The sequence below is a fragment of the Macaca mulatta genome, chromosome 7 (genome assembly GCF_049350105.2).
Source record: "Macaca mulatta isolate MMU2019108-1 chromosome 7, T2T-MMU8v2.0, whole genome shotgun sequence".
NCBI classification, from domain to species: domain Eukaryota; kingdom Metazoa; phylum Chordata; class Mammalia; order Primates; family Cercopithecidae; genus Macaca; species Macaca mulatta.
The window spans coordinates 168,611,755-168,629,235 of NC_133412.1; the positions used below are offsets into that span (position 1 = coordinate 168,611,755).

Here is a 17,481-nt window from a genome sequence, read left to right on the forward strand (position 1 = left end):
ACAATATAAACTGAGCACTCTCTAAGCCTGGGTCACAGGGGTGGCCAGGGCAGACTCCAGCACCTGACCCAATAGGGCTTCTGGTCTACCCGGGCAAACCATCACTAACAACAAATCCAAGTGTAGCAGTGCCTACCCTACACAGCCTCAACCTAGGACTACAGCACTTATCTGATTCCCGCTGTTCCTCTTCCTTTCCTCGCCCACTCGAAGCCCCTCACTGACCTCATGGCATTGTGACATCTCTGTCTCCCACGGGTCAGCCATCACATGCCATTTCATGGCCCTTGACCACGGTACTCCTGGGAATTCAATACAGGCCATTGCCAGGGCAACTTCCTGCTTTCAGCGCCCAAGGCCCTTGGCTTTGAATCGGGAGGTAACACGTTTGGTTTGTTTTAGATCACAGTTAAGCTCACAGGCCAGGCCACCTCTCCAAGAGAGAGCTCCACACTTGTGTACACGAAAGGACAGTAAGTAGCCTTTGTAGACCGGCCTCCAGAAAGGCCTGGTGAGTCTAGGGCGCTGCAGCAAATACCTGGAGATACCACAGTGTGCTGTGAAACCTCACGTCTGCTGCTCACTCGCTGAGAACAGGGCAAAGCCACTGAGCCCCTCTGACCTTGGAGTGTGCATCTGTGAAGTAGGGGCCCTAGAATGTTACATCAGCGTTAAACGACATAATGGAGATGGCTCTGCTTTATCATCTGCCATCGCCGTAACACAACATGGGGACGAGAGGGTGGTTCCCATGGCTGCCTCTGCTCACTTCTGCCATCATTCAAGGTTATGAGAATTTCATCTCCTCAATTTCTTCAGACGGCATCCCTATCTCCACTCTTTTGAGATCCACCCCAGGGAATCACCAGGCAGAAATCTTCAGTCAACAAGTCAGCCTTTACTTTGTTCGTTCAAGAAACCTGGTGTGTAAATGACTCTAAACAGAACCAGCTGGGCCACTGAACAGACTCTGATAAGGCTCAGCAGCAAGGCTGGTTGACATCTTGCCCAACATCCTTTAGCTGGGGTGCAGTTTTCTTTCTGGGCTCCAAGTAAGTCAATTGCCCTCTCGAGCACCACCTGGTCCTTGATCTAATGCTGGTTAAGTCTCTCCCCATGTCCCCACATTCAAATCTCATCTTACTACCCAGCCCCTGCCTGACTTCACCTTCCCAGGCTTACCTCTGATTCTTGGTTCCACCACTTATTAACTCAATGGCTTGGAACCTGTGACAATCTCACTCAGCCTTAGTTCTCGGGGCTGATAATAATGCATGAGAGTTCTTTCAAGGACATGGCACAGGGACCTGCACTGTGGTCACCTCTCCCCAGCCTACCAACCCCCTCCTCGCACACACTCCGCATGATCACATCAGTGCCCTAAAACCAATAAAGACAGTCCCTGACTTAATTGATTTTTATACAGCATGCACTATGTATTATACATATTGCAACAACAACAATACCACAGATTGTCTTCTGTAACTCAGGTTGCAACTCCCCCAGTGTGGTCTGACAAGGAAGAAGCCGTGCGCGCGCATGGGGGAGCTTTTTCAGCCACACAGCCATCTATTTGGAATATTACTGGAATGTCTGATTGCATTTCATCCTTGTTTTATAAAAATAAGTAGAAACAGAAGAAAAAAAATGGGAAGTGTGGTTATCCATGATCATTACTGGTTTCACAAACCTACCAGGAGACAACAATGGAACTGGGGCCATGAAAATTGTGGGGCTAATCCCGTGTTCAGCCAAGGAGGGAGAGGGAGGCCAGGGAGGTGGGAGACACAGATGACATCATTCAACAGCACTGAAACAGTGAGGTAGGATTACGGCTTTTTTCCCCATTATTTGGCAGTTGAAGTCCCTTGTAGCTTACATGTCTAGCCTGGGACTTTCAGTATGTGATGCAATAAAATGAAAACTTGGAAACTGTCTATAGAACCGTAATTTAATGATGCTCTCTTGTTTTCTAAACAAACATATTTCACATCAAGTAGAAGATTGCTTACCCAACACAACCAGGACTCAGCTTGCTCTAGGGTAACGGCATTTCCAGGGTTCATGTATCTCCACTCCAAAAGAACACAAGGATTAGAACAGAGATGTTACTGCTGCCAGAACATGTCCAGTCCCAGAATCCACACAACAGTGTATGCAACTAGAGGACACTATGATGCCACCCTCTTTGTCCCAGGGCCACAGGGCATAGAGGAGAGACTACCATGACACAATGCCACCACCTTCTCTGGTCTCCTGGGTAAAGAGTTTGTTGGCTCACGCTGGCCTCTCCCTTCCTCTTAAAGCCCACTCCTGCCCTTTGTCAGGAAGCCTCCCCGAGTTCTCCAGCCAGGCGGTGGCAGCCCTGTGACCACAGCCCTGGTCTGTGCACTCTCAGCTAAAGCTTGCTGCCCCCACCCTGGTCTCCACCAAACTCGCAGAGAAACCTACAGGGCAGTCCAGCTGTGCAAATATCTCCCCAATGTGTCTATTCTACGGAAGCAGAGAAGGCTTGACAGCCATTTGTTATTTATTTGTGTATGAGATTCCCATGGCTGCTGTGACAGATTACCATACGCTTAGTGGCTGAAAACAACACAAATATATTCTCTTCTAGTTCTGAAGGTCAGAAGTCTGAATGGGTTTTACCAGCTAAAACCAAGGTTACAGGCAAGGCTGTGTTCCTTCTGGAGATTCTAAAGGGGAATCCAGGTGTTCCCTCTTCTGGCTTGTAGAGGCCTGATATGGTTTGGGTGTGTGTCCCCTCCAAATCTCAGGTTGAAATGTGATCCACAGTGTTGGAAGTGGGCCCTGCACTGGCTCCCCTTCCCTTCTGCCATGATTGAAAGCTTCCTGAGGCCTCCCCAGAAGCAGATGCTGGCACCACACTTCCTGAACAGCCTGCAGAACCGTGAGCCAATTAAACTTCTTTTCTTTGTAAATTACCCAGCCTCAGGTATTTCTTTAGAGCAATGCAAAAACAGCCTAACACAAGGCCCCTGCGTTCCTTGGCTCCTGGCCCCATCCTGCAGCAGCACCGCTCTCAACTCTGCTTCCATGATCACATCTCCTCTCTCCCTCTCTCTCTGACCCTCCTGCTTCCTTCTTAGAAGGAGGCTTGTAATTAGTTGGGTCCACTTGGATAATCCAAGATAATCTCCTTATCTCAAGATTCTTCACTTAATCACATCTGCCAAGTCCCTTTTACCAAGGAAGAGGACATATTCACCCGTTTGGGGGATTAGGATGTGGACATCTTGCAGGGGGAGGCACTGTCCAGCCTATAACGGTTCTGAAGACCTGCTTCATGTTAGGGGCTGGCAGGACAAAGATGCACACACTCCACTCAGGGTTCCACTCAGAGGCGGGCTCAGAGGGCATTTGTGAAGCCCCTGGGAGTCCAGACCCCAGGACTGTGAGTTCTGCCCAGGAGGGCACAGACAGGGCCCAAAGAGGCTGTTCTGGGCATGGTCACAGTCATTCTCTGCAGAAAGGACTGTGTGGACAAAGGCAGAGCAAGGGGAAAGGGCATGGCCTATGGGCGAACCCGGAAGACACCTGGGTGCAGCTGTGGCCCAGCTCCTTCAAGGAAGGCCAGGAGAGATGGGGGCAGGGCACAGAGCAGTGCTTCTGCCCAAGGGCAAAGAGCCCTGGTGAAGAGATGGACCGGGTGCGAGAAATGTCTTCAGGTTGCACGGCCGGAGCAGGACAGGGGCACTGGAGGTAGGGTAGACAGTGGTCGTGGCAATTAACAAGGAGAATGTGTGCAAAGGAGGCAAACATGGGAAGGCCCAAGTGTGACAGATATTCAGGGCCAGGAGTGATGGGACACGGCAGGCAAGGGAAGGGGCACGTGAACAGTGCTATCTGAAGGTTCAGGTTCCTCCACCACCAGATTGGCAGGTCACCTCCGAGCCCCCTCCCCACCTGCCGCCCCAGTTCTCAGCTGGAAGGGCTCAGAACACTGCTTTTAAGTATGTCATACCATAGAGGATTAAAAATAGTTTTAAAAAGGAGAGGGATATAAATACCGCAAAGGCTCCTGGCTGCATGGAGAACCCCCTAGGAGAGGAAAGCAGGGGTGGGGCGTGCCTCCACCATCGGAGCCCTGGGGTCCTTGCAGTTAGAACCGGAGGTCTGCAGCTCTGCAGGAGCTGAAAGTAGTTCTGGTCAACACCAAAATGACCCCAGGGCTTCTGTAAATTCCCCAAATCCTAATGACCCCAGGGCTTCTGTAAATTCCCCAAATCCTCCTTGCTTTTTCTGTGCTTTGGGGACACTGGACCACAATCTCCAAGAAGCAGTAGAACACAAGGGAACCAAATAAAAAGAGGAACAGAAATAAAAGGTGAAGGTCAACTGCATGGGCCCATCTGGGACGCACCATCCTGCATTCCCTGACCCAACCCTGGCTTCTGTCCCGCTGAGGAGCTTGCTGGGACTCTCCCTGACCCCATGACCCCCCAAAACAAGCTCCCCTACCCAGTGGGTTTATGGGACATATTCTCCTCTGTGCCCCATCTTCTGCCACCTTCTTCATCCCAGGGATACAGAACATACAGGCAACCACTGTGACATGACATTACCACGTTCTCTGGCCTCCTGGGTAGACAGTCTGTGACTCACGCGGGCCTCTTCCTTCCCCTGAGTCCCACTCTCCTGCCTTCTGTCAGGAAGCCTCCCCGGGGTTCTGTGGTCAGGTGGTGGCAGCCCCGTGACCAGAGCCCTGGTCTGTACACTCTCAGCTCAGGCCTGTTGCCACTATCCTGTTCTCCACCAAACTTACAAAGAAACCTACAGGGCCGTCCAGCTGTGCAAATATCCCCCTCAAGGCTGGACTGGGCCTCCCTCTCCACCCTACGCTCCTGCAGGACCCCACAGTTCCTACACGCTGATCTCAACCTCACCACACCCCTGTCCTCTCTGTACTGAGAACTCCTAGCGTGTCCCATTCACCCATCCCTCCATCCCAAGCTCCCAGAATTTCAGGAGGACTCGACAACTGTTATTTGATCAAAGGACCAGGCTTTGAGTGGGTAAGCCCATTTCTAAAGCAGGTTCAAAATGTACCCCAGGCAGAAAGGCACCCTTTGGAGAAGGTTGGGCTGTCACACATACAACAAGCATTCCCTGCTGTCATCACCAGATCACGTGCCCTGGGTCTAGGTTTAGAAAATACAGTTCCTAACTTCCTACAGGAAGTCTTCCAGATTGCCGTATTCTGCATAGCAGCCTGATACTTGCTGACAAGGACACCTTTCCTACTCTGGCCTCACCCCACCAACCTGATTCCAGCCTCCTAGGCCACTATATTCACATCTTGCTGCTGGAAAGAAGAGTGATCCCTTATACCACAGATGTTGGGGTTTTCTTCTGGATAGAATCACACGTGGGATAACAATGACCAGGCAAGTGTGGGAGGCACGTGGCCGCGGTTCCAAGACAACGCCTGAGTTCTGGGATGTGGGGGCATCTTGATGGTTTTCATCCTGGGCTGCTGTTACAAGGCGGAGCAGCTGACTTAAGCAAAAACATCTCTCACACACACACACACAGATACACACAAAAAATACACATACACGGCCTGGTGCAGTGACACACCTGTAATCCCAGTACTTTGGGAGGCCGAGGCAGGTGGATCACCTGAGGTCAGGAGTTCGAGACCAGCCTGGCCGACATGGTGAAACCCCGTCTCTACTAATAATACAAAAATTAGCCGGGCATGGTGGCGCATGCCTGTAATCCCAGCTACTCAAGATGCTGAAGCAGAAGAATTGCTTGAACCCAAGAGGCGGAGGTTGCAGTGAGTCAAGATCGTGCCATTGCACTCCAGCCTGGTGACAAGAGTAAAACTCTGTCTCAAAAATAAAAATAAAAATAAAAAACACACATACACATACCCCTTTTCTTTTGCTGAGAGCATTTTACTAACACTTTCTCCATTTCTATCTTCCTCTTTTTCTACACTGGGCTGGATGATACATAGTTTTGGTTTTGTGGGTACTTCTTTGCCTCAACTACTCAGCTGTTCCCTTGTCCTGCAAAAGCAGCCATAGGCAATATGCAAATAAATGGGTGTGGCTATGTGCCAATAAAACTTTATTCACAAAAAGAGGCTGCGGGCCAGATTTGGCCTGTGGGCCATGATTTGCAAATCCCTACTCTGATAGAAAGAAAGTAGGAAAAGAAGACCTAGAAAGAAAGAAAAAGTTCAAGGTTTTTTGATGCTGCACTTATGATTTCTGATGCTGCCTCTAATTCCTTCTGTGACTAACGCAATCTACCACTGTTTAAACAAAAAAAAAAGAGGCACGGGGAAAGAAAAAAAAAATTTACAAAAAGGTTTCCATGGGAATGGGGAGTTCACTTTTAATGGTTCAATCACAGAAAAGACAATTACTTTATTTTTCTCTCTTCCCCTTAGACATAGGGCAGATGTGATCTATGGCTTGTTGGGCAGAGGGACTTTGTCCAGAGCCTCAGCTATTCCAGTGAAAAATTAAATGCCAGAGTGTTCCACAGGTCAGGGAGGGCAGTTGATGAAATCTGGGCCTCTTGGGCAAACGGTTGCTTCCCCAGAGCTGTCGATCTGGTAAGACAGCCGCCTCTCTCACGAGGCTGCAGGGCCAGCAGGCAGCTCTGGACTGCTCTGATGCAAAGTCGTGGCTGCTGACACGTGATTCAGTGGCGAAACCTCTTCCTCGGTCTCCTGCCAACTGGACTGAGGGCTTCTCTCTCCCTGCTGAAAAGTCATTTGCGAGATGGGCTTCTGTTTGACCTGGCCCCTGAACACTCTTGTTCCTTGGTACAAACATGCATGGGTGGAGTCCGGAGCCCCCTGTTTGTCCTGATTGCCGGCTGGCCACTAAACCTCCCTAGGTAACTTCAGCTTGACAGCCAAGGACAAGCCAAGAATGGACATCATTTACCATGTGTACTTGTATAGCAAAGCTTATGAAATGCAGCATTTTCTACCCGGGACACTTCGTGGAAGTGAATCTCCAGCACTCCACAGTGAAAAGAATCTAGGATGCAGCCAGCAGTGCTTAGCAGAGCCCAGAGTCACACACCAGCCATCACTCATGCATGCCAGGGGATGGAATGCAGATGGCTTTAGGTGGGCACCTGCCCAGGCCTGCCACTCCTTGACCACCTTCCCAGGGGTAGATTTGAGCCCCAGATAAACCAACCCTCTCATTTTGCAAATGAGGAAACTAAGGAACAGCAAGGGAGAGAGATTTTCCAGAATCTCACAACAAGTTCGCGACAAAGCCAGGACCCGGGCTCAGGCCTTCAGCCTCTGAGTCTTGGCTGTGGCTTCCCCAGCTGCACAATGCTCCACCTGGAAAGGCCCCTCGGGAAAAATCCACACCATGAGATAGGGATGGAGCCGGCACTAGAACACGGCCTTTTGCCTGTAATCAGGAATGAACTCAAAGCCCGTGGCCTGACCCCAGCCACGGCCAGAAAGACACTTTCTACATGATGATTCATCCCTTAGAACCAAGCACACAGCCCCAGGGGTAGTGCCCTGGCAGGCAGTTCCTTGACAGGAAACCTGTGCATTTGGTTTTCTTTGAGTTTTTATATAGAAACCTTCAGTGCACTTGCTGTGCCCTCTAAGAGCTGGCGGAGGTGGGAACGGGAACAGTCCCCACTTGGCTCCATCCCTTCTCTGGCTGCTGGATAACAGTGACCACGGCAGCATCCCATCCGACCGCTGCATGCTCCACTGCTGTGTGAAAGGAAGGTCTAGAGATAGGGAGGTAAAGATGGGGCGATAAGGAACTGGAGGGGCAGGCTGTGGGGGCAGGAAGTGCTGGGGAGTTATGGGAGAGAAGGTTGGCGTGGCATCCTGAGCCAGGCCACAGGTGACCTTGAACAGCAGGTCAAGGGGCTTGGACTTCATCCTGTAAGCCAGTGCAACCCAGCCTTTTTCTCATGGTGACATGGGACCATGACACTGTTTGTCCTGGGGTGGACCAAAGAGCTGTGTTGCCCTTAGCTCACGGGGTTGGGAAGCTCTGCTGTAGGTCACAAAACCTACTGGTGGCTTCAGCAACAACATGCTGGAGAGGCCAGGTGGTGGGTGGAAAGCAGTAAAGAAGTCAGTCACTGCGGAGTCCAAGCTCGCATGAGGAACACCTGCGCCTGGGCCTGAGCCAGTGGAACAAAAGGAGAAAGTGGGCCACACGGGCCGGGGCTGATCCTTCTGAAAACGCGGGCCCTGCCCTGCCTCTGAGCCTGCCTTGAGGGGATTCCAATAATTTCTCTCCCTTCTGCACTGTGCAACCCAGAACCTACGCAGTCAAGTTTCTGCTTGGCCTTCGAAGTCCAGGTCAAGAATTACAGCATCAAACCCCAAAAGTACCAGAACGACAGCGGATGGCCCAAAGCAGAACTGACCTCTGCACTGCTAGAATCAGAAAATTCATGCTCCAGTCTGGCTGGGTGCCCAGGACAGTTTCACGCTCCTGAGAGGCAAAGACTAGAACCAGCTTTCATTCCCCAATGTCTGCAAGATGCTATGTGCTCGACACACATGTGCTAAACTGCTCAGAGAAGGGCTGTGGGTTTCTCGGGTGGTGGAGGCTTCCCACATGAATGGAGTCTTCTTTAAATCCTGGCCTGACACCCCTTTTTGTCCAACAGTACAGTGATCCCCAGAACTGGTGGAATACTGAGCTGGACCCCGAGGTTCAGGCAAACAGGGAGAGGGGGCAGCCGGAGTAGCTTGTCTTTGGAAGGACACCAGAGCCCTTGTAGCCAACAGCCAGGCAGGGAATTAACACACAGACCTATTAACTCACCACCTCTAACGTCAATTCTAGAAAATATGTCCCTGCCTTCCCACATGGCTCCAAGGAAGCGGGGACCACCTGGCAGAGGCTGCCAGCATCCTGCAATTCTATCTTCTCCTCTCCAAAAAGGTCAACAGCTTGGACCACCCCCGTTTCCTTGCAAGGGACCCTGTGAGGGTGGCACAGGCAGTCTGCCCAGAGGGACATGTCCATGCTCTGCCAGAGGGCTCCTCCTTGACAAAGGTCTTTTTGAGCTACGCATGTGAACATATCCATGAGAACTGCATCTGCTCAGACACAGGAAGGTGAGTGGCAGGCCTCTTGGGAGGGGCCACCACTCTGCCCAGCTCACCCTGACCTCCAAAGACAGGTCTGGAAATCTTCATTCCAATGTTTTTTGGGGGAGGATCTATGACATCACAATCATATTGCATGGATTTCAGAATCCCACTGTTCAGCATGAGAGATAAAAGCCTCGGATGAGCAAGTGAGCAGAGGCCAAGATACATCTAAGTCAACTTAAACATATGGATATATGGAAAGATACAGCTCTATTATGAAACTATTCTTCCCTGAAAGGCAATATCCCAGAGGCTGTAACCTCAGGGCTACCCCTCATTAATGACCCCAGGATCACCCCATCCCAGGGCCCCAAGGGAGTCAAAGCTTTCTGAAAAGAATCAGGAATGCCTGACCCTGACAGCAGCTGCTGCCTGCAGACGGAGGCCGGGAATCCTTCTCAATCCCTATGATTACAGATCCATAAGATCCCACAGTAGCCCTCCTTCCATCGCCACGACAACTGCGACTACCTGTGCTGTAAGCAGGCACACAGCTTCAATGGCAGCCCCTCTGGCTGGACTCCTCCTGACCCCCTTAACTTGACTATCCCCTGCACTGAGTTCAGAAGAACAAGGCCCCTGCTGGTGGCCCCCAAAGCCAATCATCCAGGCACATCTGGGGCCAGCTGACATCCGACAGCCAGTTATGGCAGATGCTCTAAGCTCGGCGTGGAGCACCTTCTGGACTGGGCCCTTTGGCTGAGACTTCCTGAGTACCACAGGAGCAAGGAGAGAAAACGCCTATTAAGCATTCGGTCAAGAGACTAACCAAGGGAAAAATCAAGAGAAGACAGATGCCTGCCCCCACTCCATTCCCAGCCTCTTCTCAGCAATGCTAAGCAAAGCACAAAGTCCGACACGGTAACTCTACAGTGCTAATGCCCCCCAAAGACACAGACAGCTTCATTCATTCATAATAGCCCCAAAATGCACACAACCCAAAGGACCCTCAACAGGTGAATGGATCATCAAGCGGTGGTGCATCCATACCATGGAATAGCACTCAGCAAGAAAAGGAGGTCCAGACACAGGCGAGAGCACAGAAGAATAACACCAGCACAATACTGAAAAAAAAAAAAAAAAAAAAGGCCGGAGTACACACTGTATGATCCAATTGTATATCAGGTTCTAGTGGCAAAACTAATGTTCAGTAATGAAGATCAAGCTAGTTCCCTTGGTGGTCAGGGGCAGTGTTACTGGCTGGGAAAGAAGATGAAACCATCATCTAGGTTACTGGAAATCTACACCTTGATCTGGGTGGTTGTTACATAGATGTACCCAAACATAAAGCTTTCTTGAACTTAAGAATAAGTGCACATTTAAACATGTACATAAATTTAAAAGTTTATTTTTTTAATGGCAAAGCCTGTTGATGCTTAAATTGTAACTGACATTTGCCTAAAAGTGAGGACAGTTCACTGGGAGCTGAGGGAGAGGAGCCTACTCAGTGAACTCCTACCCAACCTCCAGGACCCATCTCAAATTGTCCCTAGTCTGTGAAACCTTCTCCCACTGTTCTGGTTGTAACCTAATGCTCATATTGCGGGGCATCTCTTCACAACAGTCAATCTTCTCTAAACCAGGAGCTAATCCTAGAGGAATGCAGGGACTTGTTACACCAAGCATTGGTTAGTATGTGCTTATTAAACACTCAATGATTGCCTAAGAAAGACAGGTACACACACACCCTGACAGTCCAAACAAGACCGCATCTCAGTAGACACTAATGCCCACCCCCAAAGAGGATGTCAGTTCTTCTCAGGCAACAGGATCCAGGCACTTGGCTTATTATCAAAAGAGATCACTTTCAACAACCCAGCCCAAGCCCCCTCCTCTAACACAAATCACAGCCAGAAGAGATCAGACAGGCACAGAGCAAACTCAGTTTCCAGTGTCCACCCCAGGAGGTTCCTCACTCCTTTTTGAGGTCACCTCTGCCAGCACAGTCCTTGCCCAACCTAGGGACGGGACAGATCCACCTAGGCTCCCAGGAAACATTTAATCAGGTGTAATGTTTAAACTTGACTGCTTGGCCATCCCCCAGCAGCTGGGGCTCCCTGCCCTCCAACAGCAAAGTCGCTGCCCTCGCTGGGGGAGGGCACCCACAGCCCCATCGCCTCTCTGCCCAGGCCTCCCAGCTCCTAGCCACTCCTAATCTTGAACTCTCTAGAAACCCAAGCCTGCAGGGGAAGCAGCTACAGAAACTTCACCTGCACGGGTCAATGTGGGTGAAGAAGGGCCAGAAGTGGTGTTTTGTCTAGTTCTGCAAAGTTCACACATGAAAAAAAAAAAGAAGCTGGAGATACATCTCCATGAATAGCAGCTCTCTTTTGGGTGGGTAGGTTGTGGGGGGGAGATTATGGGTGACTTTTTTCCTTCAAATATTTGTGTGCTTTCTAAGTTTCCACATTGAATAAATTATTTTGAAAGAGAAACACACTTCATGTGTGGCACCGCCACCCCCAGCCGCTCTCCACCACTGGAGTTTCTTTTTCACCTCTTCTCAGCTACCTCCCAGGTAGACGCCTTGGTCCCAAAGTCCTGTGCCCAGGCGGGGTCGGAGTTGGGGGTGGGGGGGCTCTTGCCCTCTCCCCATTTGGAGTCCTGATCCTGCAGGGGAGAGGCAGCTCCCTAAGCAAAGAGGCCGCTGGAGTTGGGTGCTTGACTGACCCCGCCGATCCGATCCGCACCCCTGGCACCCTCTCCCCAAATCACCCCCCGAAGCACCGCCCACCATTCAATTCCCCTTGCCTCGAAGGTACTTAGGAAGTGCGCGAACTCTCTCTCACACACACACACACACACACACACACACACACACACACACACACAGAGTCGCACTGTCTCCTCCCCTCCCTGACCTGGGCCACCGCCCCCAACAGCCCACGTACAAACTTCTCCAAACTCGCAGCGGTGGCTGGAGGGGGTGGTGACGTCCCCCTAATGAAAATGAGAGCCCTCTCCCCTCAACGCACACACGTGTGGCGCCCCACCCCCTGGGCAACTGTAAATCTGGCCGGAGCTGGCCGCCCTGGGGCTTGGGGGCGGGCGTCCAACCCCAGCCTCTCACCCCAAGGCAAGTGACAGGAACAACTAGAGGCCGGCGAGCGGGGGCGGCGCGGGGGAGTTGCCAAGTGTCTGAGCTGCGCCCCGGGCTCCCCGAGCGCCCGGCCGGGCGATCCCGGGGCGAGCCTGGGCTGCGTTACCTTGCAGGTTCTGCACTCGGATGTCGCTGATCTGCCCGATGAGCTCCTCGCGTTGGAACCAGTCCCACTCGTGTGCAGCCATGAAGCGCGGGCGGGAGGGCCCGGGCCAGCGCGGCGCGGGCGGCGGGCGCGGAGAGCCTGGCGGGCGGGCGCGCGAGCGGCACGCACCCGGCGAGGGCGCCGCGGAGCTGGAGCCGCGGCGGGCGCGGGCGGGGCGCGGGCGGGGCGGGCGGCGCGGGCGGGGCCGCCCCCGCCGCGGGCTGGCAGCGAGCGAGCGCGGGGCGGCGGGTGCGGGGCGCCGGGCTCGCGCTCACTCCCCCGTGCGGGGGCGGGGACCCCGGGGGGCGAGGGGCGGGGCGGGGCGGGGCAGGGGCGGGAGGCTGGGTCAGGCCAGTTTGTTTTTTTTTCTTTCCGGGGTGTTTGTTGGTTGGATTGTTTGGTTACAAACCGGCGGTGATGAGGCGGGTCCCGGCCCCCAGATTGTGATGTCTCAGGAGGCGGTGGGCCAGGTGACGCAACTGGAGGTGGGCCCGCGGCTCTCAGTACCTGGTCTAGGAGGCAACCCCTCCCTCCTGTCCGGAATAAGACGCCCCGTCCGCGGGTTCCGTGTCCCCTGCCCACTTTTGAGAGGCAACCCCCACTTGGAGGGACCAGGACCCGAGTCCTACCCATCCCCGAATCCTAGGAGCCCTACGGGGAGCGTCGAGGGCCTGGGTCGGGGATTATACTAGTGTAGAGGTAAAGTTGTGGGAGTCTCCAAAGTGGGGGGCTGTGGGGGAAGGGCCTTCTTCGTTGGTTTAGATACCAGGAGCCTTTTCCGGTCCAGTGATGTGACTCCAGCTTCTAGGAAAGAGCAAGAAGCAGGCCAGCTCCTAAGAGCTGGGGTACGCTGTGGGGTCTCCGGCCACTGAGTCTCCAAGTGGCTGTCTCTGGGGTCACTTGAAATTACTGAAAATGCCAGGACAGAACTTCCTGTGGAAATTACTGAAATTACTGAAAATGCCAGGACAGAACTTCCGGTCCCCTCCTTCCCCACCTCCACTGTTGAACTCTAGAGAATTCCAGGATCTTATCTTGTTTGGGGCCCACCATGTGGTTTACACTCCTTAAAAGTGAGACCCTCCAGTTACCGAATTTGCCCAGGGCTGAGGAATTACTTAGGAGCAGGAAGTCCCAGCCCCCTGCTCCCAGCTCAGCGCTTGGTCCCCTTCTGTGACAACTAAGGCCACAAAGACAATGGCTTTAAATATTCAGTGTTCCAAGAGGGGGGAAAAATGGACAGGGCTCACTGGGCGTTGAAACACATGGGCCTAGGTGCATCACTGCTCTGTTCACAGCAATGAATCTGGGAAACCCCGCTGCTCACTAATTACCCGGTAGCTATGGAGGTCCCCGTGAAGGACAGACCTGTGCCCTTGAGGCAGGGCCCTGAAGGAGGGTGAGTCTACCCTGAAGTCACCCATGGGGGCAGGGGCTTCGGGTAGCCATTAAACAAGGGAAGGAGATTTCTAAAGTGGACTCTAGAAAGGAGAAAGTCAGTTTGGGTTAAGGAACTGTGAATGGGGGTGGAGAGCAGCACAGGTCTCTAAAGGCTGGCCTTGGAGCTGAGCCCAGAAGGAGGAGAGGAACCACCACTGGGACAGCAGTTTGGGCGGGGGAAGGTGGCATCTGTGGAGACAGAAGTGGAGGCCCCATCAGGGGCTCCTGGGTGCTTGGGCTTCAGGCAGAAACTTCCTCCCCGCTGCCTTGATTCTTAATCTTGTGGTCATTTCACACTCCAGGGAGCAGGATCTCTTTCTGCGTGGTGTGGAGCCAGTATGGTAGTAGCAGCCAGGCTAATTTTGCCCCATCTGCTAGCCGTCTCCCTGTTTTTACACTTCAATTTATTTTCCATAATTGCTGTGGGGTGAAGTTGTGCTGAAAACCATTTTCTTTACAAAGCAAAGAGCTAAGAGAATCGGCGTTGTTCTCCATCATGAGGCAGGTCACAGGGAATCTGTCTTTAAGCGACGTGCCCTGTGGATGTTAGCTACGGGGATGGGCCATTTTTCATGATGCAAAGATGACTGATCTTGGGAATGGACAGCCACGTCATTTAGGGAACATTACCCAGGCAGCAACAGCTCCCTGGCAGGGACGGACTATGATCGCCATTGACTGAGCACCAACTCAGAGACGACTTTCAGCCTAAAGAACTTCTTTGCTTTGCAGTAAGGTGGAAAGAATTTTAGGTGTTTTTCAAAAAGCAATAGAAGCCAGTATTGAGCATGAGGCTGGCCTCTAAAAGGTACTTGAATATTCATTGAATTCGTGTGTCAATATCACCCCTGTCTCCTACAGTGTCTCTGGGCTCCTCAGTGGGTCACAAAAGTCATCTGTGATTGATCTGTGCCCCTCAATCCTGGCTGTACACTTTTTGAGCCAGCAGTGCTGAGCTGCCGCAGGTCCTGGCCACATCCAGTCACTTCCAGACCTTTGCTCAACTGTCCCCCTTGAAACGCCCTTCCCCTGCTCCCTGCACTTCCCCTTTACCTAGCTTACTCCTGCCTAATGATGTGCACCTCAGAGACTTCAACACCACTAGGCCCAGCTGGGTGCCTGTCTTGTACAATTCCCATAATATTAGGTACAATCACATAATATTCCATGAACTCTGCAATTCTGTTTCCCCATAATTGTGTTACTATAATTATGTTTACTTGAAGGTTTTCCCCAATAAATTGTGAAGTACATGAAAACAAGGACTGCTCTGTGTCTGGCACAGGGAGAGGTCTCAACATTAAATGGGTGGATGAATGAATGACTCTCACTATAGGCCTGAACCCAGAAAGCAGAGGACCAAAGTGAAAACACAATTGACCTTCATGTCCAAGGCCCCAGTACGCTCCTGGAAAGGTGATAAAGAAGAAGTTTGCTTATGTGCAGTAGGCAAAGCATCTGCTTTTGGGAACCAGGTACATAACAATCTATGATATGTCCCTTCCTCTGGGTGTGTACAGCCTCCTGGATCTGGAGTTCTGGCTGGGAAAGAAGGGTGTGTGACTTTCAGAAGGAATTAGGTATTTGGCATATTTCATGAATCAACAGTCCTCTTTTTCTTTTGCACTTTTTTTGGGGGAAGGAGAAGTATTCTGCCTGAAGGCTTGGCTTCCTGGGAGTTTCCAGAAACTGGAGATTATAGAAGTTGACCAATCCTGCTAGAATCCTTGTCATTGTTTAAAACTGATTTCTGCTGGGGGAAGGGACTTGAAGTCAGAGAATTGTAGAGAATCCCCGAAATGAACCTTAAAGATCACTAAGTCTAACATCTCTTCCCATGTAAGGGCTTCTAAAACATGGTCCAGACAGGTCCAGATTCCCTGCAACCTGTCTCATGATGGATGGCCAAATGGTCTTCCTGCCTCTGCTTATGGGAACTGATGAATTCTGGCAGGAAACCCAGGTAGAGGTTTCCTCATCCCAGACCCACTTTGAGGAAGAATAGGACAGTGAAGATGGCCCCAGTGCACCCTCCCAGCCACTTCCAGGAGAGGAGTGTGTTGGGGGCTTTGGCAAGGGGGATGCTGCCTTCTCTGGTCACGGCCTCAAGCCCTCACATGTGCGCAACCCTTGAGGGTCTGGACAGCCCTTAGCTAGTGTTCATTTGGTCTTTGCAGTGACTTCATGAGGCCAAGGAGGCAGGGATCAGTTTTAGGTGGGGCTTAAAGCTACGAAGTAACCCGCCCAAGATCACAAAACAAGGCAAAATCAGTCTTTGTCCGGTAGCTCTTACTCCTACCCGCATCTCTCCCAAATATGACTTCATAAAGTTTCCTGCTGTGGGCCAGACTGATGCTTAGCAAGTGGTATTAGTCATATGTTTATGTTGTGTTTTTTTAACGTCTTGACTCCTTCAAATCAGAATGCTCACCAGCATATAAAAATCTCTAGAAATTTCAAATTAATCCGATTAAGTGATTATAGTGGATCCTAGCTAGACTGACCAATGATTATCCTTCAAATGGACCAAAAACATCTCCTGGGCAGGGGGCTTGCATTATGATGTCACCAGGCTGCACTATATCATAAAGATCCCCTGGAATCATTGGTCACCTAGGGTCTGGCCCCGTGCTAGCACCCAACTGTGAACAAGACCCAGAATCCACCTGTGAGGAGGGAGTCCAGCTCTCTACAGTGTAGCCTGGCTCTGCAGTTTAGCCCTTATGGAAAGGACATCAAGGAGCCTTTGGAGGACTTAAACAGGAATCAGATTGTCCCTTTGGTTGTGGTGTGGAGAAGTGATCAGAGGAGTGAGGCAGGCTGTCAGGTGGCCCTGCTGGCCTTGGTGATATGGGTGTCAGGCAGTGGCAGCCTTTGCCAGAGGGGGTGGTCGTGAAGATGGATTCTCTAGCTGTTCAGACAGTGGAATCAGCAGTACCTGGCGGCTGGCTGAGGAATTTGGCAACGCCCTGTCCATACGCTTTTGCTTCTAGGACTTCTGTATGTCTGTTACACCCACTATACTGCACACTCCTCAAGAATGCCTTGCAAGCAGACCTGTCTAATTCATCTGTGCAACGCCAGAGCCCAGTACTGTGCTGAGCACATAGTAGGAGCTCAGTAAATGTTAGTTGCATACATGAATAAACAAATATTTAAACTTCACCAAGCAGTAACTCCTAATGCTCATTGAGTGCCAAGCTCCTCAAGAGAGCCAGGGTCTCATCTGTGTCTTGGGAGTGCTGGCCGTCAGCCTGTCTGCCGAGGTTTTCCTGCTAAACTTTTCTCACCCATTGCCACCTACCTCCAGGAATCCTGTGGGATATAATGCAAAGGCTGGTAGCAGAGAGAGTGCTGAGACGTAGAAAGAATCCAGGCTCGGCCGGGTGCGGTGGCTCATGCCTGTAATCCCAGCACTTTGGGAGGCTGAGGCGGGCAGATCACGAGGTCAAGAGATGGAGACCAGCCTGGCCAACATGGTGAAACCCTGTCTCTACTAAAAATAAAAAAATTAGCTGAATGTGGTCACGCCTGTAGTCCCAGCTACTTGGGAGGCTGAGGCAGGAGAATCACTTGAATCTGGGAGGCAGAGGTTGCAGTGAGCCGAGATTGCGCCACTGTACTCCAGCCTGGCAACAGAGCGAAGACTGTCTC

At 51.7% G+C, this 17,481-nt stretch overlaps 1 protein-coding gene across 3 annotated transcripts in view; it reads right to left on the minus strand.

Annotated features, from left to right (window-relative positions):
• The window catches only part of CLMN (calmin), a 133,347-nt gene extending 120,833 nt beyond the window's left edge, over positions 1-12,514 (minus strand). For all 3 annotated transcript variants that reach the window (XR_001446430.3, XM_015144444.3, XM_015144443.3), the window contains exon 1: positions 12,349-12,514. Coding sequence is in view for 2 of the 3 variants with exons in the window: in XM_015144444.3 (XP_014999930.2) it covers positions 12,349-12,430 (82 nt within the window). In the remaining variant the exon portion in view is untranslated. The remainder of the gene's footprint in view (positions 1-12,348) is intronic.
• Positions 12,515-17,481: the final 4,967 nt, after the last annotated feature.